Raw genomic sequence first — 25,692 nt, 5'->3', positions numbered from 1 at the left:
CAATTGTTTTGTCTTTGAGTTCACCAATTCTTTCTTCTGCTGGTGAAACCCTCCTGGGTATTTTTCATTTCAGTCATTGTGGTCTTCAACTCCAGTAGTTCTGTTTGGTTGCTTTTTAAGATTTCTCTTTATTGAGAGTCTCATATTGTTCATTCATTGCTTTCCTGATACCCTTTAGTTCTTTCTCTGTATTCTTCATCTCCTTGAACATAATGAGGATCATTTTTTTAAAGTCTTTATCTATATGTACACAGTGTGGTCTTCTTCATTGATGGTTTCTGGATTTCCATCCTCTTCTTTTGGATGGGCCATCTTTTCCTGTTTCTTCATTTGTCTTGTAATCTTTTGCACACCGTATATTTTAATATTTTAAAATGTTAACTCTGTGACTTATTCCTGAGATCTCTGTTTCTTGAGTTTGTGTCCAGCTAAAGAGTATCAGGAGCTTACAAACCAAGCAAATCTAAGCAAAAAATGCCTTTACAGTCTTTGCTACTTGGCTTTGTGCTGGCTGAGGCTCTCCTTCAGAGTTTAGCCTCCTATCAAGGTCAGCCCAAGACATATACAAAGTGCAGGATCCTCCCTGAGCTGTGCTCAGTGCTTGGACCATATACCCCTGGATCTTGGAGAACTGGATCTTTATGTTCTACCCTGGCACCAGCAGGCTGTGCCAGTACCTTACTGCTGCCTGCTGCAAGGTTGGGGGGTGGACAATGGTTGCCACCCCAGAGTTCAATTCACTGGTATTTACTGCAATTCACCAGCCTCTTCCTCCCGCTCTTCCCTGGATGCTACACTGTGTTCTACTGGCTCTGCAGTTTTGAATAGTTGATTCAGATAGTTCCTGCCTGTTAATACTTATTCTGATGGAGGGATTGATTCTGGGAGCTTCTTACTCTGTCATCTTCATATACTCTGCCTATCATTTTCTCTTTGGGATATAATTTTCACACAGAAAAATACACCATCTAAAGTACAGCAATTGATGAATGTCTACACATATACCTACCCATGCAACCACTACCCAGATCAAGAAAATGAATATAACCATACCCCCAGAAGATTACCTCATGCCCTTTCTCAGTCAATACGCCACACTCACTTTCTGATCTCTATCACTAATTATTAGGTTTGCCGATTCTAGAATGTCACTTAACATAATATCTGTGACATTCACCCATGTTGTTGTGTAACTGAGTAGTAGTTCATTCTTTTTATTGCTCAGTTGTGTTCCATCATGAGTATAGAATACTATCCTTATTCTCCAGTAGTTGTTTCTAGTTTGAAGTTATTATGAATACAACTGCTACGAAGATTTGTAACAGAGTAATTAAGAATTAACAAATGATTATGATTTCTGAATCATTATATAGATGTTTTTTCTGTCTATATTATAGAATAGCCAAAAGTTAACACCTGAAATTCCTGAAATTCAACTAGTCTCAGCCATGTTTATACTTACTATTATAATAGTTATTCTAACCTAGCCTCAGCCCTGTTTATACTTTTGTAATTGTTATCCTAGCCTGGTCTCAGCCTTATTTATTCCTACTATTGTAATGGTTATTCTAGCCTAGGCTCACTGTGCTTATAGTTGATATTGTAATGGCAAAACAACTCCATCTCCCTTTGTCTGAATCCATAAAGACTCTCAACTGCTGAGACTTGAGGAGACAGACTTTTGGGCCATCTGATCTCCTGCTTTGCACTTAGCAATAAATGGTTTCTCCTTTGAAACCTTGGTGTCATAGATTAGCTGTTAAGAGCATCCAACAGAACCCCTGCATTTGTTTGGTATCACATTCTTGTACATGTTTTATCTCTTGTAATCTCACAATTCTCTGAGGAAAGTACCATTATTGTTACTTCCATTTTAAAGATGTGGAAACTGAAACTAAAAAGTGGTTAAGCAGTATGCCCAAGGTCACACAGTGTGGTTCAAATGCAATCTGTGTGTTTCTAAAACCCTTGTTGCTAACCATTATACCACATGCTCTCCTAGGAGAAGGCAGAAAGAAGCTGACAGTGAATGGATGGATGGATGGATGGGCAGATGGATGGATGGATGGATGGCCAAAGAATGCAAAAAAGAATCTAGAAACAATAAGCAGTTTGGGTTTTGTGGTAATACCATATCAGATCAATTCTAATTTACCATGTGGCTGATTTCTTTCAGACTGGGGCTCAAATTGTCTGAGAGTAACGAGCAATTTCAAAGCCTCAACTGACCTTTGCCAATGCCTGCAGTATATAAGACCCTCTGTTTTGTATACAGAGAGAAACCACAGACTCTAAGGGTCAAATGGTCCATCCATCCTAGACCCTAAAGCCACTGTCCAAACAGGGCTCTCCTGCCTTGCCTTCATTCTCTGACTTAATATCCACTCCTTGAGTCCCTACTATGTACCAGGGACATATACCAGGTTCTGGAAATGTGAGACAAAACCTTCAAGGGGCTCCCAGCCTAACGTGGGGTACAGCAGTGGTGATCCGCGCTGTCTCTGCAGCACACAGGGGAAGCTGCTCGGCATTGAGACTTGGGTCAGAAACCAAGGGTTTAAAGCCCAACTTTGCTACTTACAGCCATGTGACCTTGGCAAATTACATAAGTGCTTTGGGCCTCAGTTTCTTTATTTATAAAATGAAGATACAACTACCTCCTAAAGCTGTTTTGAAAATTAAAAAAAATAATATAGAGGGTCCAACATAAAGAAAATGCTCAATAAACTACAGCATTAAGCAGCAGGGAGGGCAAAATAGCAAAACCCTGAAGGCTCAGAGTAAAAATCTTGGGCAAAAACCCTGTATTTAGAGGGGAAAAGGAAAGTCGGCAACTCTGCCTCCATCTAACAAGAAATTTCCAGTGAATCCCCAGGCAAAATGAGGGTCAGCAGCTTCCCCTGACATGGAAGCAAATACTTCTCTACTACTACTCAAGGAAATTATATTTTTACATGGTAAAATCAAACTATTAAAATTTAAATTACATATCATGAATGTAAAAGAGTATTGTTTTACAGAACTTCCTAAATTTAGCTTCATTTTCAGTCCTGAATTATAGCTTTTTAGGGCAAGGATTAAAGAAAAGAACCTTGTAACTGTCATTTACACAAGAAAAGACAGCCTATCTTTGTTCTTAAATAGGCACAGCCTTGTCCTAGTGTCATTTTTACCTTGTGGCTGCTGATTTAAATTGCATCTCTCTGCTTTCTAGAACATTATAAGAGCTGAGAAAATAAAAGAAACTTTTCTGAGGCTCTAATTATACCTTAGCATTAGGTTGCCATCGTTCATGATAATTTCAGGTTATAATTATTTCATTTTACAACAGTTTTGTGACCAGGAAACAGAAATCCCATCTAACAGGATCCAATTGCACTTTTTGCACCTGACCATTGAATCTGAGTAATTGCTAAAATAAAAAATAAAATGTTTGTTTCCCTAGAGGCTCAACTGTTGGCTTCTAAATTAACTCACATAGTTTTGATTCAGTCCCCTCCTTTCTTCTCTTCTCTACCTTCCATGTGGGGTGTACGTGTTAATTTGAACTGGTTAAAACTATAACTAACTAGAACATTAGATACAGAAGCCAATGAAGGCTTCTTTCCACCAGTAAAGCAGTAACTCATGAGCTTGGTGGTAATCTTGTAATGGAGAAATTAAGAATTAACAAATGATTATGATTACTGAATCATTAAATAGGTTTTTTTTCTTTCTATACTGTAGAATAGCCAAGAAGTAACACCTGAAATTACTGAAACTCAGCTAGTCTCAGCCATGGGTATACGTGATATTGTAATGGTAACAACTCCATCTCCCCTTGTTTGAATCCATAAAAACCCTGAACTCCTTATCTGGGGAGACAGATTTTGGGGCCAATAGGCCATCTAATCTCCCGCTTGATGCTCAGTAATAAACTCTTTCTCTCTGAGACCCCCGTGTCATGGATTGGCTGGCGTGCGCACTGGGCAGAGAACCCCACATGTGTTAGGTATCAAGCGCTCCCAATTCCCCTTTTTCACCTCGTCTCTCTGGGCTACTCACCCAGGTAAGTGTAGCGCCTGTTCATGATCGCGTCATCATTCAGCTTGAAATAGGTGTTGTCCGTGAGGTTCAGCACCTTGACTGTCCCAGCCCAATAGAAGGACCCCGGGGCGCCCATCACCACCAGCTCCTAGAGAAGAGAAATCCAATGGTAAACCAGAAAGGAAGCTGAAGAGAGAATTAGGGGATACAATAAGAATCATGGTCACAACATGAGAACTCAGAATTACATTTAAAATACCTTACCACGGACTTTTTTCACCTAAGCAATTAAAAAAAATTTTTTTTTCAACAGATTCCATGACACTATGGAATCTATTGTACAGATGGGACTCTCAGGATGTGAGATACTGAGCAAAGTGACAACGAGTCAACTAGGATCAAACAAGGAAATGGCAAACAACTGATATTGTCCAAAATCAGAATTCCAGGGAACCATGCTCACGAGCAGACAGCAACACCTCACCCAGCCTGGACTCTAGCCTCATCCTCCAGCAACTCCATCTGCTAGAATCATGCCAAGACAGTACCAACATCAGCTTCGCAAAACTCATGTACTAATCCTCCATGGAAATCCCCTCTTCTAGGGATGGTTCCAAAGCTTGGTTTTCTGGTCCTTACAGCCCAATGCAAACTCAGAACAACAAAAAGAAGAGTCAAGAATGGCCAATGAAGGGAAGGACATAGACTGGGAAGAGAAAGGTCCACAGACAGCAAGAAACAGTAGCACTAGTAAAAGCAGATGCAAGGACACAAAAGACCCAGCCGCCTTCAGCATTTGGATTAGGGACAAATGGTCCTGCACCCCTCAACAGGCCTCAGTACATGTCCGTGTTACAAAACTATCTGATGATAATACCAACGATAATTCCAAGGGCTCAAACATGAGTCAGTCACCTAAGGAAGTGGATATCTCGTCTCACCCACAAGAAGATGCATCATTACTGTGTTAATAAAAGCTGGAAACAACCTAAAAGTCTAACAATTTGGGATACAAAATTATAGTATATCCATTTAACAAAATTCTTCACAGTATTGGAAATACTGTAGAAGATCTAATGACACTGATACAGAGTCACAAAGTGCTATTGAGTAAAAAAAGGTATGCCAAACAATATGCACTTCATCCTGTTTTGTAAAAGAAAACAAGGCATGTATTCACAGAGAAACAGACAGAGCCCAGAAGGACATGTCCCCAGATGTTTATGTTTTCTTCCACTGGGTGATAGACCTATGAGAACCTCTTCTTTTTGATTATCGTATTGTTTAAGGTATGCTGTAATAAGAAATAATAGAAGTGATTTTTCTAGCAAAATCATTCATTTTTCAGTCAACATATTTATGGAGTACCTACTATTATGTATCAGAGATAATGCCAGCTACAAAGATGAAGTCCCTTTGTAGAAAATTCTCAAGATAAAGCAGCCTAGAAATGTGAAAGATATTTTACAAAAAAAAAAATCTATCAGAAAGGGTTAAAATGAACACAATTTCTGGAGGAAACTCCTCAGCTGTGCACAAAATCCCAAGGGTACAGGCCACACAGGCTCCTGGGGCTCCTGAAGGCTGCAGAGGTCCTGCTTCTCATTACTGAAAACACATCCAGCCCCCCACCCCCCCCACCCCGTGCAAGGCCGTTAAAAGTCCCACATGTGCTGTCACATCTCAGAAGCAGATCCTCCCAGGCTGACCCCCTCTCTCTGCAGAGCTGGCCTCACGCTCGGTCACAGCTGCTGGTTTCTGACAAGTCCCTGAAGGTTAGATCCTGCCACAAACATTCTGAAGTTCTGATGACAGTTCAAAAGGTCACAGCTGAATTCCCAGGGTGCAAGGGTCTGCAAAAGCCAGAAACATCTAAAGAGAAAAATTAGAGAAAAGAGAGAGTGTGGGGGAGACACACCAAGAATGGGACGGCAATGGGATGAGAACAATGCTTCAAACAACATCAATTTGGGGAAGAAACTTAAACAAAGAGGAAGGTGTGAGCACAGATGGAACAAAAGCCACCAGATTCCTGCCTGCACGATTTGCTTTGGATAACTGAGGAAGGGGGGGTAAGGATGATGGCTGAGGAATGGTTCATTTAAGGTTCCGAGACCCTATCCCCTGAAAGGAAGCTGCCAATGATAAGCCAGATTCTGTAAGTGGTATCTCACTGTTTTATAAAAATAAACCACTTTTTACACTCAGGACTCAACACAGGGAAAACACTGGTGGTACACGTGTGTATACAATCATTCATCCATCCATCCATTGATTCCCCTTACACTTATCTGTTTTAAGGGACTATGTTAGCTCTAGAAGGGACATGAGAAAGACAGATGATCGGTTCATCAGGAGAGAAGAGGTTTTTTTTTTTCTTCCGGCCTTGAGCTTGGAAAGGGATTTGTAATCAGTGTTCAAATACAAAGGGCACTGAACAACATCGTGAACAGGATCACGCTGTGTACATGGTATAGAGCCCTCTCCAGCTGCAGCTTTTTATAAGTTAAAGCAGCAAGCATCAGCACCAGCCTGGACAGGCTCCTCAGGACACCAGGTGACAGATATGTTGCTTTCCGACAACCTAGCTTAACCCAGGAAAAAAGTTGAAAATTGTATGTTTAGCATATCCTTGCATCTCCTCTCTCAAACATTTTAAAGAGGGTAAGAAAAAATAATCCCTCTCCCCGAATACCTTTAAAAACAAAAGCTCTTCTCTCTTTTTTTAATTTCCTTCTCTTTTTAGTGCCAGCACCCTCTTCCATTCAGTTCAAATTAAACAAACAGGAGCCAAGCCTGAGACTCTCAGAGGTCTGTGTTTCTGAAAATCCCTTGTATTTGGATTTTTCTATTCCCTTTGGATGATGCTTGTGCCCTTTTGGCACTATTCAAAGTGCCAGGAAAATGTATTCAAAGCTTAACCCCCCACCACCTAGGAACAACCAACGCAGATGTCACACACATAAAGACAAGCCTCTCCATAAGCCATAGGCCACCACTGCTTAAATCACGTTTGTGGAATCCTAGCAGTAAACAGTGCAAGCCTTTTCCAAAGATGCACTTACTACTGGGGCATCTGCCTGAAAGCAGGCATGGGCCTTTCTCTGCATGCCACAAGTTGGCATGAGTAGGAGGACAAAAGAGGCTCAGGCTTAGCAACAGAAGTCCATGCTGAACAAACTTCAGCCCAGATGCCTCCACACTTCCACAGGGTGCTCGGATGCTCCAGTTTCCCCAGCTGACATACGGGCAGGGCTCACAAACTGATGTTCTAAGCAGACGAGGAACAATGTCTTCTCTTGCTGCTTAGAAGTATCTATGACCTCTTTTACCCTAATCTACAAAAATAAATAAAGATCCTGAGAAATTCTCCCTTATCCTCAGTGACAGGCTAACACTCATGTGGTATCCGTAACTCGAAGAGCTTTGATAACCCCATGGGCACTGACCTCCAGGTCAAGCAGACGTCTTGTGCCAGAACATTTCTGGGCAAAGTGGTGGTGCCTGCAAGGACATGGGAGCATGTTCAGCTCCCAGTGAAGGCAAGGCCAGAGTGAGGAGGTCAGCAGGAGGGCAGAAGAGGGGAGCAGGGCCTGCTTGACCCCTTCAACCACATTTCCTGCTCAGGCTCAAACAGCTGAAGTTCCAGAAATGAGGAAGGCAGCGAGTTCAAAGACCTCCTGTTCAGGAGGCCAAAAGCCTGGGAACTGAAGTGGAGGCCACGGTCCAGACAGGCCAGGAGACAGCTGGGCCAGGGGTCAGAGGACTGAGCGGCGGTCAGAGGCACTGCCTTCCCTTTCACTGTCGCCCAGCCCCTCTCCCACCATCCCACACACAGCCCAGACTCCACGTTCCTGCTTCAGTGTGTGCGAGCCTGGCCTGGATCCCAAAGCCTGCAGTTTAGACAGGTCCTCCTGCTCCTCTGGTCACCCCAAACTTGCACAGCCCACTGGGTCCTCCCTCCATACCCCCTTCCCTTCCTGTCCTTCTACCAAAACCCTCCTCCCTCCCTGCAGCAGCAATGCCCTCCTGCTGCCTGACTCGCCTGCTGGTGGGACCATACCAACCACCATCATTAAGACATCTGCCCCTTTTTCAGCATGAAGACCTTAGAATGGTCATTGCCCAGATATCCCTGAAGACTGAGAGACTGATCAAATGAAAGGGAGGAGTTCTAACGGAGAAGTTGAGATTTAACAAATGATTATGACTACTGACTCATTATACAGATACTTCTTTTTAGTTTCTAGTATATTAGAATAGCCAGAAGGAAATACCTAAAATTGTTTAACTGTAGTCCAGTAGACTTGATCTTTGATAATGATTGTATAACTACTGTATATAGCTTTTATGTTATGACTGTGTAATTGTAAAAACCTTGTGACTGACACTCCCTTTATCCAGGGTACAGTAGATGAGTAATAAAATAAAGGCATGAATGGGGGAAAAAAAAGTTCTGTGGGAATGCCTTCTCTCCTTTAGTTCTCCATGCACATCTCTGGTTAGTCCTATTTTCCCGTCCTTTCTTCTCCCACTGCCCAACCAGAGGCATCCTCCCTCCAGCCCCATGAGAAGCACACTCAGGCTCCTCAGAGGATTATTGGAATGGCCAAATTTGAGTCTCAAATGTAAGCTGAGTTCCAGTCCCTATATCCAAATATCTTCTAAAGACGTCTATATGCCTGTCCCATCACCTCAAACTCCACGTGTCTAAAAGCGACTCAGCAGTTTACCTCTCCCAGTGGGTTCTTTCTCCCGTGGTCCCCTGTGCACTGAGGGCACCTGCAGTCTCCAGAATCCTGTTTCAAAACCTCCCTGTACCCCACAGTCCTCTGCTCACCCAGAACACTGATACTTCCTTCATATTCCCTAACTCCCCCGATCATCTTTATTCCTACAGCTGTCATCCTAACCAGCTCTACTGCTCTGTGGCTGGACCACATCACAGACTCCTACCTGGCCTTGATCCAGGCCCTCCCACTTCCAAACCACTGGGCACACTCAGCCCAAAGCACCTTTCTTACACCACCACCATCCATCCTGTTGGTCCCCTGCTGATGAAATTACAGTGATTCCCATTGCCTCCAGGATCAAGTCACACCTTACCAGTCCTTCCTAGAGGAACAAAAGTTGCACAATCTAAATGTTTATTGAGATGGAAGAAGAGAGGGAACTTGGCATACAGCAGGATGGTATTTCAAATCAATGGGGATAGGAAAAAACTATTCAACAAACAAGTATAAGAACAACCAACTATACATTTTAGAAAACGATTTGGTTTCTACCATATAATCTATGTAAAAATTAATCTCAGATGAATTAAATTAAAAAAAAAACTATAAAAGTACTAGAAGAAAATATAGGTGGATATTTTTATATTCTTGGGATGGGAGTGGCCTTCCTATGAGAGAGGTCTAGAATCCAGAAAGAAAAAACTGACAGATAGACCAAAAATGAATGTCTAATGCCAGTATGATAAAGATGTCACAAGCAAACTTAAAGGACAAGAAAAGGCTGATGAAAAACAATTGCAACCCATATAAAAGACAAAAGATTCCTGTCAAAAACATGTATTAAGTTCCTAAAATTCGATAAAACAACAAACAAAAAGTACAATGGACTATGAACCTAAACAGGCAATTTCTTGAAAAATACATACAAATGTCCATTATTGGAAAAGGATACAAAACTGCACCAAGAACCAGGAAAGGGACATTAAAACAAAATGAGGTATCATGTTTTTTCCAAAATTAAACGGCCAAAATTTAAAGTGTTGGTGAAAGACTATGGGAACAGTCACTCACACACACCTAGGGGCATGACAACTGGTGGACTTTTCTGCAGTGCAATTTGCCAGCATGTATCAAAATTAAAAACTAAAATACCTTTTGGCCCAGCAATTCCTCTGCTAAAGAACTGTGTGTACGGAAAAGTCTGGCACGTTCCAGCAGCAGCAGAAAGTCACTGTGGCAGGGGTGGGGGTGGGGGCAGTGTATCATATTTATTGGTTTGAGAGCGAAGAGTAATAAAATCTCTGACTTTTCTTTTTTTAAGTTTCCTTTCTGGATTAGATGCTGTATTGCCAACTATCTATTTCCTCTTTGAATCCCTTATTTTTCTCTTTGAACTTAAATACATGCGATGGGAAGCCATGGAGTAAGAATGACCAGAGTTTGTCTTACTGCCTTGAAAGATTCCTCAGGCTAGTTGCAGAAAACAGATGCTAGGAGTTAAGTAGGGACGCAAGGAGACCAATTTGGGACCAGGTATCCCCAGACAATGACAGTAGCTTTTTTTGGGGGGGGGGGGACGGGTGGTGCTAATGGAGGTGATAGTGATGGTGGTGGTGTTACAAAGATGTCAAATTTGGGGTATATTTTGAGGGTTAAAAGGACAGACTTGCACCTATGGCCCTTCAGAATTTGGGAAAGGAATGGTTAGAATTATGTGGGAAACTCTCCCCAGTAAGGAGAGAGGAATGCATGAGGTGATTCTCAGATGCTCAATACATCTTAGCAACTGCCAGCCAAAGGCACAACTCGAGTGAATGCTGTTTCACTCGCACTCCCTTTAATCAACTCCTTCCATGGATCTCAGAGTCACGGTGATTCCTACAGAAATAAGGGTGGCCTCCAAACAAGCCAGCTCCCTCCCCTGACATCTCACCCAGAAGTGGTCTCTGGTCAGCTGGTGCCCTCACCAGATTTAAATAACCCTATTAGATGTGAGGACCAGAATCTACCCCCTCACTGCTCAAATATCTGGGGCACCAGACCCATCTCAATGGGTTAGCAAAACCATGATAAGCCAGGAAATGAACACCAAGAAAGTAACAAAAACGTTCAAAGAGTCGACACCCACCTCAGTGAAGAAGCCCGCTATCCCAGCCTGGCAGGAGCCGTGTTCCTCCCCGTACTTCTTCTTGTATTCTAGACGAAGGAAAGAGAAGCAAACCACAGGTCAGTGTGTGCCAGAGTGTCTGGGGTGGCCAGCGGAGCCTGCCACTTCTCCCCTGGGCCTCTGAGCACTGGGCCCGGGATGCCTTCCAGACTGAGGCACAGAAGGAAAGTCTCAGGAAGCCACAAGACCTCAAAAATCCAGGCTCTGGTGCCATCAGGTAGCGAGGCTGCCAAGTGGCCCAGAGGACTTCCTCCATTCATGGGGGGTGGGAGGCACCGTGGTAACTAAGTGGGAGGCAGGTGACGGTGACTTCACTTACTTCAGAAAGGACAGAGATCCCTCGGAGGACCAAGTTGCTGAAAATATGGTCCAGAAATGGAAAGATGCTGCCATCCCAGTGTGGAATCCCCAAGAAGAAGCCCAATCCTCCCAAAGACATTCAATACAGCTGGAAGCAAGATACTTTCTACCATCCACCCAGAAACCCGTGGACTCTTCGGCCTTACTTTAGCCGATGGGTATGCTACTCCCGAGATCCTCACCATTGTCTTCCTTGCATGGAAGGAAAACGGAAAGATCTCTCCAGATCAAACGAAAACGATTAGATAAACTCTTTTCCTCCACTACTCCCTCAGTTCCCAACACTCCTACCGACAAAGGGGAATAGCTGTTTTATTTTTAAGTTGGCAAGGAAGGCAGGGAGGGAGGAAACTTTTGTTGAGTGTTTAACACGTTCCAGGTGCTGCTTCCATTCACATCATTTCATTAATGGGAGCAGTTATCCCCATTTGTTAACAGGTAAGAATTCTGAAGTTCAGAGAGGTTAAGTAAATTGCCCAAAGTCACAGAGCTAGGAAATGGCAAAGCCAGGATTCCACCCAGGCTCTGACTGTGAAACACCCAATATTTCCCCTCTGTGGCCTATCAAAGGTTTCGAAAACACAAAACCTGGAGAAGTGATTGGCTGTTTGAAATAATTTCATGCATAAAGACAAGGAGATGAGAGACCTTCAGTTCAGGTGACTCAAAGTAATCGCATGTGAAACCGACATTGCTCGGCACTGGCTCCTGGGCTGCCTCCAGGCACCCTCAGGCTGGGGCTCCCCAAAATAACCCAGTGACCCTGTGCCACCCCCAGGCTCTTGGCAGGTCTCTGGAACCAATATAAGTATTGGTTATAATTATATTAAGCAATATAATTAATATAATTAATTATATTAAGCAATATAATTATATTTATAATTTATATAAAATTATTATATTAAGCAATATAATTATGAAATAAATAATAACAAGGGAACAATGAACTTCTGATTGCAACACAGTGCACTTCCTGTAGCTCCGGGTGTCTACTGGAGGCAGAGGGGAAAGGGCTCTGGGGAAATAGAGTAACTCAGTTTCTAACAACACTCACCACAGAGCCTGGTAACGTTTTCCAGTAAGTGGCCATTAACCCGCTGCTAAATTACAATGGAATGTCAATTGAGTTACTTCTCTTCCAAGGAGGGCTAGATCAGTTCCTCCGCCCTGTCCTGTTATTATAAGAACTCAAGGCCTGCCAAAAGCACCCCAGTGACAAATGGAATTCACTTGTTCCGTGCAAATTCTTGCACCAAGGCTGTAAGTGGGGCTTGTTCAGAGTAATAAATAAACCTTGCATCACTGCATGCATACATCTTGCATGATGGCAAGAAAAAATTAAAACTAAGAATAAATCCTGCATCAAATAGCACCTTGGCAAGAAAGATCAAAATGTCCTAATCTAAACAGTTATATTAAACATTAAATCTGAAAGGTTTTGGCTTTTTGCATATCCCACTGTCTCTAGGGATTAACCACTCAATTGTAACTCTCGAAAAAATGGGCATACAAAGGATAATCAGACTCCCAGAGCTGTATGAAACTACAGTGCAAAGAACACCAGTTCAGCCTCATAAACGTATGATGTGAATAGGAATCATGTGGAAATCTTTCATCTTTTAAGGCAAACGGTCTCATGGTCTCTTTGTTGCAGAAACTCCAAAAATGGTAGATAAGAGAACTTCAGTGCCTTTCTCCACTTCATCTCCAATCTGTGCTGGTGTGCTGTGTGCTAGGACCAGGACCCGGGTTTCTGAGGTGGCCATGGACACATTGGGAGCTGGGAGCACCCCACTCCTGTCCCTGGGGAACAAGGCCTGCGTGGTGAAGGCCACCCCAGCACCCCTGCCCCACGCAGTATGGAGGCACCATTTAGCGGCCAGTCCCCCACCTCTCCAGGCTGGACTGCCCCCTCGGAAGTCTGAGAGCCGGGGACACACACGGAAGGAGACAACATCCCACCACTTTGATGCTTCTGAAAATCAGGGGTCCACAACTGCCGTCCCAGGATATTCAGGAGCAAGGAGTCCAACAACATGGGGCCCCTGCCTGGTACCCGCAACCCATAATTCCCAATCAGAAAGCATGCCAGGTTCTGCAATTCCGTGATTAACCCCTTAATCTTGGGATAGGATTGACACTGAACAAAAGTGGGTTTTCTGCCTGATGCACATAACAGCCAGTCTGGGATTTCAAAGAGAGAAAGAATTCACTGAGCAAAGCAGATCAGACCGTCTATTGGCCTAAAAATCTGTCTCCCTGATTCTAAGGAGTTTAAGGTTTTTTATGGATTCAAACAAGGGAAGGTGCCGTGGTTACCATTACAACAGCAAATATAAACAAGAGCTAGGACTAGGTTAGAATAACAATCACAATAGTGAATATAAACAAGGGCTGGGACTAGGTTAGAATAACCATCACAACAGCAAGTTTAAACAGTGCTGAGACTAGTTGAATTTCAATAATTTTGGGTATGAACTTTTGGCTACTCTACAATAACTAGAAGGGAAAAAACAACATCTATACAATGATTCAGTAATCATAATCAACTGTTAATCCTTCACACTGGGTTACAGGATCCAGTCCTAATCCTCCCCCCACCACACCCACTCTGGGGGCAACTGTGGGGCCTGGCAACTCTTGCCTAGGAAAGCTCAGCTGGTGTTATTGGATCAGGCAGTTTCATGGTTCCAGACATTGCACAGTCTTCTAGAACCCCCTCCTCAGCTTCTCCATCCGGGTGACTCTGCAGGTGAAGATAAGCAATGCCCTCTCCCCATCACAAAGTATGTTTATTCATCATAAAGTTTACTAAATACAAAGATGTGTACATTCATGTCCCTGTCTCCAAAACTAGCCCTGGGTTCTCTGTCTGCCCTAAGGATTGTGTGTTGAAGGACCATGTGCACACATGCAGCTCCTTGCACACACCTGAGGGCCCCTGAGGCCCAGGTAGAAATGTGAGAGGAAAAGGACCGGGTGTGACCCTCTTGCCGCTAAGTCCCTGAACTCCCCAACCAGCTTCCCTCTGGACCTTCATCTGGCCAGACGGCTGACCTCCCACCCCTGTCCTTCTCGCTTCCAATCTGTCAGGCTACCTAAACCCGACCCGGCCCAGCTTTAAAAGGAGCTGTGTTCTGGGTAGCAGGAGCCCTGAGTGCTAGACCTTGGGGCACCACTAACCACAGAGGTCCGAGGGTGGTGGTGGGTGTGATCAGAGCCAGCAGGGGCCCACAGGACAGAAAAACCTCCTCTTTTCATCTCTCACGACCTAAAACAGGCTGCTTCTACCTTGGGCAATTCCGTCTCCTCTTGGGCCTCAAGAGTTGGGCAGCATTTGCATTCAGTTTTCATTCTCTGCCCACACCCTGACACGACCCTCACCCACTGTCCTTGAAGACCTGGGAGGAGCCCCAGGCACACGCGCCTATGGGGGGCCTGAAGTTGCCACGCATGTGTTCCAGGCCAGTCCCCTTATGCACAGTGACCTTCTCAGAAAAGCCAGCCCCCTCTGAAGAACTGATAGGAGCAGGCTTCATGGAAACACTTCAGAAGCTTTTCCTGATCATCTACATCTTGAAATACAGCAAGCCAAGGCGGCCCCAAACCCAGTTCTGCTCCCCCCAGCCCAGCCTGTTCCTTTTCAGAAAAAAAAAAGAAAAAAAAATCCTGATTAAGAGGTAAAGAACCTGAGAAAGTACTTTTGTGACGTGGACAAGGCTGCACAGCTGGGGAACTGACCCCACCTGGACTACAGGTGCCTTCCCAAGAGGCTCCGAGCAGACACCAGGCCTCAGCACGCTCCAGCTGTTTTCACTGTTGGTGCTACTATTGCGAGTTAGGAACAACACTACTATTTTAACCTGATCCCTTCTTCACAAAGGAAAAAGTGATAGTAAAAAGGCAGGTTAAGGTTTCTCCCTTAGTCCTCCTTCCAAATGTCCACATACAGGCCTTTCTCCCTGAAAAGTGCATGCACAGGGTAACCTCATACACCCATACCCTAATAAACGATTTTGTTTGCCTGGAGCTGAGACGGCAGGAAAGCCTCTACCACAAAGGACCGGGAAATAGGTGGGCGTGGAGGCCAGGGGCTGCCCCCAGCACAGTGTCTATAAGAAGTTCAGTTCACACACCATCCCTCCATTGAAAAGTCCAGGAAGTGCAGGGTGGAGGGACCCAGGGGTGGGGTCTCCAGTCTCCCATGTTCCCCAGAAGAACTTTTCCAGCACAAGCACAAAGGCTGTGGGGCCTGGCCCTGCACTGGCGGAGCCTGGGCTCCTCCATTCAGTTCCCAAATGCCCCAAGGAGGCAGCCCAGCAGAGAGAGGACTGCTAGTTCCCTCTCCACCTGGGACAAACCATTTCTCTGCCTCAGAGAAGCAGGGGACAACCCCAGGCTTTGTGTGACAGCAGCTTACAGATGCTGTAACAACTCTAACTCTGTTAAATTGCGGGGCACTGAGTCAGGGAAGCAAAAGATGTAGTCTAGCTAGAGGACCTAGAAATCACTTGAAGGAGCAGGGAACAGGTTGGAAAACTGTCTTTCTGTTGTGTGTGTTTGAATTACTTGGCCTGCATCACAGACTTTAATTCATTAAGTCTTATGGCTCCTCCATTCTAAAAATGGCAGTATTTTCCTTGGTTTAGCTGCTGGTTTCATTAAACCCTGTCTAAACAGAAGGCAATTCAGAAAGGAAAGAATACTGGGTTCCAAATGTTCACAATCCACAATTCGATGCATGGAGCCCACACTAATGAATCATAATTCATTCAAGAAGACCACAGATTGGGTGGAGCCACTCCCTGCTCCCTTCCCAAAACGCTGCAGTGGAATAAAACCATCCCACGAAAAGACTGAAATTTAGATACAGCATAACATATATTCTTCCTAATAATTTCTCTTCCTATTATTCATTTGAGAAAGTTTCAGTTTTCAAAGCTAGTCATTTTTTTAACACACTTTTATTGAGATATATACACATACCCTACAATCATCCACAGTGTACAATTATTCACAGTACCATCTTATAGTTGTGCATTTATCACCACAATTAATTTTTGAACATTTTCCTTACTCCAAAAAAATAAATAAATAAAAACAAAAGTTAAAAAGAACACCTAAAACATTCCATCCCTCCCCCCATCCCACCCTATTTTTCATTTAATTTTTGTCCCCTATAAGTAGACTTAGCCTCTCCCTTGCAGTAACAAGCCTCATGAGGGAAAGCCCCCAGATCGAGGGCTTGGCCTACTAAACTGTTAGTCCTCAACATCTGTGAGACTATCAGTTATAACCCAAGTGGGGAAGTCCAGCATTTCCGCATTTTTCCCCAGTTCCTCAGGGGGGCCCCGCAAATTCATTTTTATTCTCTGCCCAAATAACTTTGGGATGTATAGGATTTCACCCCAACCTGTACAAATCCACCAAATCTCACTTCCTACTCAAAGCTCCATGTACTTATGGTGTTCAAACAAACTGACCATACAAGTTAAATTGTTTAGTGTGCTACAGAAAATAATAGATCTTGCACCAAATAAACATGTCTTCCCTTGGTCTCACAGAGAAGTTGAAGTTTTAAAACACAGTCAGTATCATCCTTTACCCTTTGGCCTGATTTACCTTAGTCCTAACCAGATCTGTTTCTTCATATCTCTAATTGAAGTCTGAATTCGTTTTCAGCTTTTTTAACAGTTGCAGTATGAGGTAATACTGACATTTATAGCTGCCGAACTCTAGCTCTGATTACTCTTCCTATTTCTCATTTGAGAAAGTTTCAGTTTTCAAAGCTAGTCTTTTTAACACATCAATTTTTAAATCATTTTCCCATAGTTCCTTAGCTTAGCCATGAATTAAAATATCAGGGAAAAATACCTTTCCAATCTTAAAATATTTCTGAATTTCACAGAGGGGTGGAAAAATCTAAATAAGTGATAATTAAACAACAGTTTATGGTAAAACATAATACGGGCAGAGAGATCACTAATGATAAAAAGGGTATTTAGACACACAAAAATGAAGACAGGATAAAACAATCCTCTATTTCTAGAGACCACTGTCTAAATAGGAAAAAAAGTAAATGATCTAAACAGCTACGATAGGAAAGAAGGGAGAAAACTTTATCTATATAACTGATGATTAAGCTATGGTAAGCATTAAATTGTGACACAATGAACATTTGCACATTGGCGTTTACAGAGGCAGTATTCACGATTTGCAATGGATGGAGGTGGCCTAAGGGTACATCCATGGCTGAACCCAAGGCGAACTGTGTTGTATACATGCAATGGAATACTGAGCACTGCAAGAAGGAAAGAAGTCGTGAGGCATGCAACTAGGTGAATGAACCTTGAAGACATTATGTTGAGTGAAATAAGCCAGAAAGAAAAAGACAAATATCGTACAGCAAATGCTGAGAATTAAATTCAAGAGCATAGGTTATCAGGGAATAGAATGTGGGCAGAGATTGGACAACTGACAATGCAGGAGTGTGGTGTGTTCACTGAGGCTTGTTGTAAAGGTTCGCAGATTAAAAGCTCTTACAGCAGTCACTTCTGTTCCTGAGTTATAACTGTTATTTAAGAGATGTTTATTTGGTACAAAATTTGTATTCTCTGTAGTACACTATCTAATTTAACCTTATGGTCAGTTCATTTAAACAACATAACATGGAACATAGAATAGGGAATGAGATCTTGTTATTCTGTACAGGTTAATGTATTACCCTGATACATCCCAGGGTATTTGGGGGAGAAAATAAAAAAGTATTTGCAAAATCTCCTTGAGGGATTGGATAAAAATGTGGAAATATTAAACTTCCCCACCTGGGGAATTCCTGATATTCTCACAAGCATTAGGGACTTCCAATTTAGTAAGTCAAGCCCTCTATCTTGGGGCTTGCTCTTATGAAACTTATCCTGCAAAGGAGAGGCTAAGCCTACTTATAATTATGCCTAAGAGTTACCCCCAGAGAAACTCTTTTGTTTCTCAGATGTGGCCTCTCTCTCTCTCTCTCAGCCAACTCTGCAAACGAACTCATTACCCTCCCTCCTAAGTGGGACATGACCCCTAGGGGTGTAAATCTCCCTGGCAACGAGGGACAGGGCTCCCGGGGATGAGCCTGTCCCTGGCATTCTGGGATTGAGAAAATCTTCTTGACCAAAAGGGAGAAAAGAAATGAAACAAAATAAAGTTTCAGTGGCTAAGAGATTTCAAATAGAGTCAAGAGGTCATTCTGGAGGTTATTCTTATGCACTAGATAGATATTCCTTTTTAGTTTCTAGTGTATTCGAATAAGCTAGAAGGAAATATGTGAATCTGTTGAAGTGTAATCCAGTGGACTTGATTCTTGATGATGACTGTATAACTATACAGCTTTTATCGTGTGACTGTGTGATTGTGAAAACCTTGTGACTGACACTCCCTTTACCCAGTGTATGGGCAGATGAGTAATATAATAAAGGCAAAAATATGTATAAATAATAGGGGGGATATGGGGTATGGAATGTTTTTGGTGTTTTTTATTTTTACTTTTTTCTTTATTTTAGAGTAATGAAAATGTTCAAAATTGATTGTGGTGATGAATGCATAAATATATGATACTGTGAACCATTGATTATATACTTTGGATGGATTATATGGTACATGAATATATATCAATTAAATTGCATTTTTTAAAAAAAGCAAATTGTATAGCAAATATGGCAAAATGTTAAAACTTGGTGAATCTGGATATCTGGGTAGGGGGTATGTTGGCATTCTCTGTATGGGTTTTGTATTATTTTTGCAATTGTCCTGTAAGTTTGAAATTTTTTCAAAATAAAAAGTTTCAAAATTAAAATTTAAACTTGATTTTAAAAAGCATATCTAATAATGCCAGAATCTTACCATTAAATAAAAGGAAGAGATTTTGAAAGGGGAAAAGATCCTCAGAAAAGTCTAATAATTCTAACCCTATCTATTCATTTTACAGATGAGGACACTTGTGCCAGTTTGAATGTATTGTGTCCCCCGAACGCCATTATCTTTGATGTAGTCTTGTGCGGCAGATGTTTTGGTGCTGATTAGATTTGCTTGGAATTTGCCCCACCCAGCTGTGGGTAATGACTCTGATGAGATATTCCCATGGAGGCATGGCCCCACCCATTCAGGGTGGGCCTTGATCAGTGGAGCCATATAAATGAGCTGACTCAAAGAGAAGGAACTGAGTGCAGCTGTGAGTGAAGAGGAGCAAGCTTGCTAGAGAGGAACGTCCTGGGAAAAAGCCATTTTTGAAACCAGGACTTTGGAGCAGATGCTAGCCGCGTGCCTTTCCAGCTAACAGAAGTTTTCCGGACGCCATTGGCCATTCTCCAGTGAAGGTACCCGATTACTGATGTGTTACCTTGGACACTTTATGGCCTTAAGACTGTAACTGTGTAGCCAAATAAACCCCCTTTTTATAAAAGCCAATCCGTCTCTGGTGTTTTGCATTCCGCAGCATTAGCAAACTAGAACAACAGTATTGTTCAGAGATAGCAAGTGGTTTATTTAAAGCCACACAGCTAATTAGCCTCAGAGCCAGGATTAAAAAGCAGGATTCCTGAGTTCCAATCCACTTCCATCCACACCATCCTATCCACACCATTAGGCCTCACAAAGCACATTTCCAGTGATAACATTCTTATCCTTAAAATATTGCATTTTATTGCAATATATATTGCAATCTTTAAATAGTTCCTTTCACATAGGAATTTAGGAACCCATTTCGTGAACTCCTAAAGATGTCATGACCACACTTCAGAAGCAGAACCAAGCAACCACATGGGCACATAATAACTTATGTTCAACTTCCTGCACATTGTGCCATCTTTCATCTCTCCAAAGAAAGTGACCCTCAACGTGGAACAGTCACACTTCAGCAAGAACCCGGCTCAGAACTGAATAGAAATTCACTTTTGTTGACCAAAGCTTTTACATAACTGGGGCTAAAACATGGAAGGTCCAGATGCTGTTCAGATATTAAAACCAAATGCTTAGAGCAAGGGGAGTTTCAGGATGCAGAACAGATCTGTCTCCCAGCCAAATTTTATCAGGTTAAAGGGGACCTGCTCCCTTCACCTGCTGGGAGTTGTCCATAGTTTTTGTGTCTACAATTGCAAAACTGCAACATGGCATGAAAAGTCTATAGTATAGTGTCCTAAAAATTCTCAAGATAAAATTATGACGTGAAAAAAAGAGTAGATGTTTCTCTGTAATGAGCCCCAGTAACCACAAAGAAAATCAACATCCCAATAGGACAAGTAGCTCCAAAAAAAAAAAAAAAAAAAAAAAAACTGCATTGAATGTAAAAGTCAGCTACCCTTTCTCTGCTTCTTAACAATCCTGACCTTCATCAACTTTCCTGAGCCTCAGTTTTCCCATCTGTCCACTGGGATAATAACAACTTACTCCACAATGACGGGAATATCCATCAAGACCATAAATGATAATGTATCTGGCACAATACCTGGCACCCAGTAGGTGTTCACCAAATATTAGGTGAATCTGAATCTGTTAGATTCTCTGAGAGGAACAAAACACACACCCATCACACAGATACGCAATCTTAGAGAAGGAGAGAACGTCAGTAAGGAAAATATTTGGAAATGCAGTTTAAGCAATCAATAATTCCACATGATGCATGGAAACTCATTTGAAACTTTTGCCTAAGATAAAAAAATTCTCAGCACCCAAGGGAAAGCCTGATGGGGCTCCCTGAGCCCCAAAGAGCCATTGCCAGAGATCTCTGGCCTTCTTCCAACCCCTGTCCTCCCTACAGATACCTTCTCTTTCTCTTCCTCAGGGCCCTCTCTGCCCTAACTGGCCATTATACAGAAGTGCATCCTCTTTTTAAAATTTATTGTGTTTACTTAAATGAGATAATGTTTACGAAGGTTCTTTGGAAACCATAAAATCCTATGTAAATGTAGAGATCTTTAATAAAAATTTATGGGGCTTTGTTCTTTAATTTTTAAATGGATCATCTTAGGCTTTTATGGTTCGCTCTAAAACAAAACAAAACAAAAAACAAAACTAAACTAAACTTAATTGCTTTTCATTTGTAAATGGCTCCTGATTGAATCATATCCCCTACAGAGTCGCAGCCTTCTGCATTAGAAGGGGATAAATTTCCCTCCTGAGAACTGACCAGACTTGAGAGAAGCAAAAGCCAGCCCCTGATACGACAGTGGTATAGAAATCTTTGGAATCGAAGGGCAATTTTAAAGTGCCATAAAATTTGATAAATTCAGACCCAACAATTAAAATCCAAGAGCACTTAAACAAGGCATGAGTTAAACTTTAGCTCATCTACAAAAAGGGGAGAGAGTGCTTACAAAGCAAACAAATTATACAAATATGATTTTCAAAAGTAGTACTATATTTTAGAAATTATAGTCTTTTCAAGAGCTCTTAAAATCATTTTAGTAATTCCCAGCTTTCAGGGTTATTATGTATTCACTAAAGCAGGATCTGAAGACATCATCTGAGAATGTTTGAGTATAATTATTTTACATGAAAGTTAAGCAGAAAATTCATATTTATTGAGTGTTCACTCTGACCTTGGTACTGTGGACACTTTATACACCTCAAATCAACAACTCTCATAGGTAGGTATTATTCTTTCCGTTTTACAGATGGGAACACTGAGGCTCGGGATGTCTCCAGCTAGTAAGTAGGAGTGCATGGGTTCGATCATGGGAATAAGTGAGTGGGGAGAACCAGATTCTGAAAGTTCAGTCTAATACACAATGGTATCCTAATCGCCATTAATTGCATTTCTTTACCAACCATTTATCTTGAAAACTTTGTTAATTTTGCCTGAATTGTACCCAAATTATTCTATATTAGTAAGGTTTAGACACCAAACATAAAGATGACTGTGGCTGTAGCCTCTCTCCCAACAAGCTCAATTCTTGGCTCAGGGGACTGAAGGGCACAGAATGAAAGAAATCTCCATCCTTGACTTTATAATAGGTGCTGACTTACCTTTTGGGAGTTCTAAAAAGTCACAGCTTGGTTAATGAGTAACTAACATTTTCTAGTACTTGCCTCTTTATTTTACAAATCATCTTCCCCATATGTCATCCCTCTGAATCTTGCACTTACACATTCTGATAGAACCAAACGACATACAGCAGTAGCAAAGCTGCTCTCCTATCCAACTAAACTATTTTGACTTAAGCGCGTATGCTCCATTAGTTTATTTTACTTTATGTCCTAAATTCATTTTTATTTCCCATTCCCTCTACATTTCCTGGTTCCAAACAGGATATTGTGGTAGCATTTCCCACCCAGCCAGAAACAGGAAGCACCTGATGAGCTTGTGCCAAACTAAAGACCAATTTTCTAAGAATTTAAAAGCGTGAGCCATTCTGGAAGGGTGTCCACACACATGGAGGCTTTCCTCCATTAAACCAACCTTCCGACAATCTGAGAGCCCAAGTGACCCTCACAGAGACCCGCCAAGAGGCCACCATTACAGAAGTGTGTGGTCTTTCTCAGCACTTTCACCTGCGTTTCCTCATGAGCTCCTCACAATAACCCCACGAGGTAAACGCAGGGGAGGCATTACAGCAACCATTCCACGGAAAGTCCAAGTGGTGTGTCCAAGGCCACAGAGGCAGGAGCGTGGAAGAAAAGCCCTCGACCAGGTCTCCCACACCCCACTCCATGGTCTTTCCGCCATTCTACAGGAAGTGCATCCACTTCCTGTGCTTCCACTTCCTTGCCCTGCCACACCCCCCGACCAACAGTGGATTCCACCATCCATCTCCTTCATGGGCTGCAGACTCAAAGTGGGTCTGCCTTTCCAGTTGTAAAATGGAATGATCCTGCCTTCGTGCCACCTTGTGCTTGGATGCAACTCAAGCCCTTGGAGACAGGTCTGCTAGTACATGCCCTGTCATGGAACTCTCCCCACACAGCTCTCCCACTTTTGAAACATCATGTTCCCTCCCTGTTTTCCTCTATAGGTGGGAAACTTCTTGAGAGCTGGAACTGCGTTACTTGGGTTTTGCCTAGCTGGCACTTAGCACAGTGCCTGATAGGTGCTCAGTAAGATTAAGTGGACTCTGGATTACTCTCGGTGCATAAATCAATCAGCCGATAGTGATTAACACACATTTGCTAAGCGTATAGTACACTGGCACACAAACATGCTTACAAGGATTAACTCACTTAATCCTCTTCAAAGCCCAGGGGCAGGTCAGGCTCAGAGAGATTAAATAACTCATCTGAAGTCACCCTGCCTACAAGCCAGAGAACCAGGACTAGAGCTCTGGCAGCGTGGATCCAGAATCTGTGCCCCTGGCCACCACGCTATGTCACCTCTCCATTGTACAGTCCATGAATAACAGAGTGAAAGAAAAACCTGGCCTTGAGCAAGCCACTCCACCACTCTGGATCTCAATAAAGACAGGAGGCTGGTCTAGGTGACATCTGAGAGCTAAAATACTTCCACTGTATTTGCCAGAACATGATCCTCCACCTGCAACAGAGGGCAGTTTCCTGCCTTGCTGAGGTTTTCCGCATTAAAAGGAAATATGGTTGCCTTAAGAGTCAAAGTAAGTTTAGTTTAGACCAAAAAAAGAGAGGTAGAGATCCCCAAAGCCACCAGAGCACATGCATGCCTCTAACTGTGGCCTGAATCACCCCCATCTGCCCTACTCCTGCCAGTCTGGTCTTCTAGAAAAATCGAGCATCTGCTCCCCTCAGCTCATACAGGGACCAAAAACCACCGGTTGCTCATATACTCCAACATTCCCCACCCCAGCCCCAGCCCTTACTCCTCCCCAGGCTAATGAAAAGAGTTAGGATATGGAAGTGTGTGTGTATGGCCATGAAGAAGGGTCGGGAGAGACACAACCATTTTGCTAACCTATTGGCTAGCTCCATTCAGCCATCAGTAAGTCCAGAAAAAATCAAATAAAAGAGCAGTCCTGGGACTCGGGCAAGATGGCGGCATAGAGAGGAGGGGAAGCTAAGTAGTCCCCCTGGAACAACTACAAAAAACCAGAAACAACTAGTAAATAATCCAGAATATCTGCGGGGGGACAAACGAGACCATCCATTCATCATACACCAACCTGAATTGGGAGGAATGCCTGAGAACACAGCATAAAATCTGTAAGTAAAACCTGCGGAACCAGGTCGGGAGACCCCCTCCCCCATAGCCCGAGCTGCAGAGCCAAGTGGTGCCACAGAGAAGCTCTCTCCCAGCAAGCGAATACAGCTCAGCTGAGCTCCAACTGGGGTTTTAAGTAGCGAGTGTGAACTGCTCACTACAGGTACGCAGCCCCAAAAAACAGACAGAGGCTTTGGGTGACGACTGACCTGGGAGAGCCGGAGGGTTGCCTTGGACTGGGTCTGAAGGGGACTATCTGTTTCTTTTTTGGCTCAGTGGAGAAAGCCCCAGTCATTTTCAGTTTCCAGGGCTGTGACTCTGGGAAGGGTGGAGACACCACAAGCAGAGAGCGAGACCATTGAAATGCTAATGTCCTCCACCTGAGGGGTCTGTCTTCTCTAGGAGGAAAGGGGTGGGGCCCTTTCCATTCAGAACCAGACCCCAGAGCCTGGGGGAACACAGCCATACCTCCTCACACCAGTCAAGAATTATAGGCTAACAGGCGTCACCTGCTGGGCAGAAAAGCACAGTGACCCGAGGCATCAAAGGGTGGAGCAATTTTCTAAGACACACCCACAGGGAAACCAGATACTGAATATTTCTTCCCTCTGGGACCTGAGCCTGTTCTGGTCTGGGAAAACCTGATTTGGATAACCAAGGAAACCATGCCTAGACAACAGAAAATTACAATCTACACTAAGAAAAACAAAGTTATGGCCCAGTCAAAGGAACAAACGTACACTTCAACTGAGATACAGGAATTTAAACAACTAATGCTAAATCAGTTCAAAAAGTTTAGAGAAGATATTGCAAAAGAGATAGAGGCTGTAAAGGAAGCACTGGACATGTATACGGCAGAAATCAAAAGTTCAAAAAACCTACTAGTAGAATCTATGGAAATGAAAGGCACAACACAAGAGATGAAAGACATAATGGAAACATACAACAGCACATCTCAAGAGGCAGACGAAAACACTCAGGAACTGGAGAACAAAACACCTGAAAGCCTACACGCAAAGGAGCAGATGGAGAAAAGAATGAAAAAATACGAGCAACATCTCCGGGAACTCAAGGATGAAACAAAGTACAATAATGTACGTATCATTGGTGTCCCAGAAGGAGAAGAGAAGGGAAAGGGGGCAGAAGCAATAATAGAGGAAATAATTAATGAAAATTTCCCATCTCTTATGAAAGACATAAAATTACAGATCCAAGAAGCGCAGCGTACTCCAAACAGAAGAGATATGAATAGGCCTACGCCA

The 25,692-nt window shown here is 42.9% G+C and overlaps 1 protein-coding gene across 1 annotated transcript in view; it reads right to left on the bottom strand.

The window, feature by feature from the left end:
- The window catches only part of ITGA9 (integrin subunit alpha 9), a 398,613-nt gene that overhangs the window by 340,840 nt on the left and 32,081 nt on the right, over positions 1-25,692 (bottom strand). The window contains exons 5-6 of the mRNA XM_037847329.1: positions 10,888-10,955; positions 4,045-4,174 (exon numbers count right to left, since the gene is read on the bottom strand). Coding sequence (XP_037703257.1) covers positions 4,045-4,174; positions 10,888-10,955 — 198 coding nt within the window. The remainder of the gene's footprint in view (positions 1-4,044; positions 4,175-10,887; positions 10,956-25,692) is intronic.

The sequence above is a fragment of the Choloepus didactylus genome, chromosome 1, assembly GCF_015220235.1.
Source record: "Choloepus didactylus isolate mChoDid1 chromosome 1, mChoDid1.pri, whole genome shotgun sequence".
Classification (NCBI taxonomy): domain Eukaryota; kingdom Metazoa; phylum Chordata; class Mammalia; order Pilosa; family Megalonychidae; genus Choloepus; species Choloepus didactylus.
The sequence above is the reverse complement of the archived record's forward strand: the minus strand, read 5'-3'. Positions and strand labels throughout refer to the sequence as shown.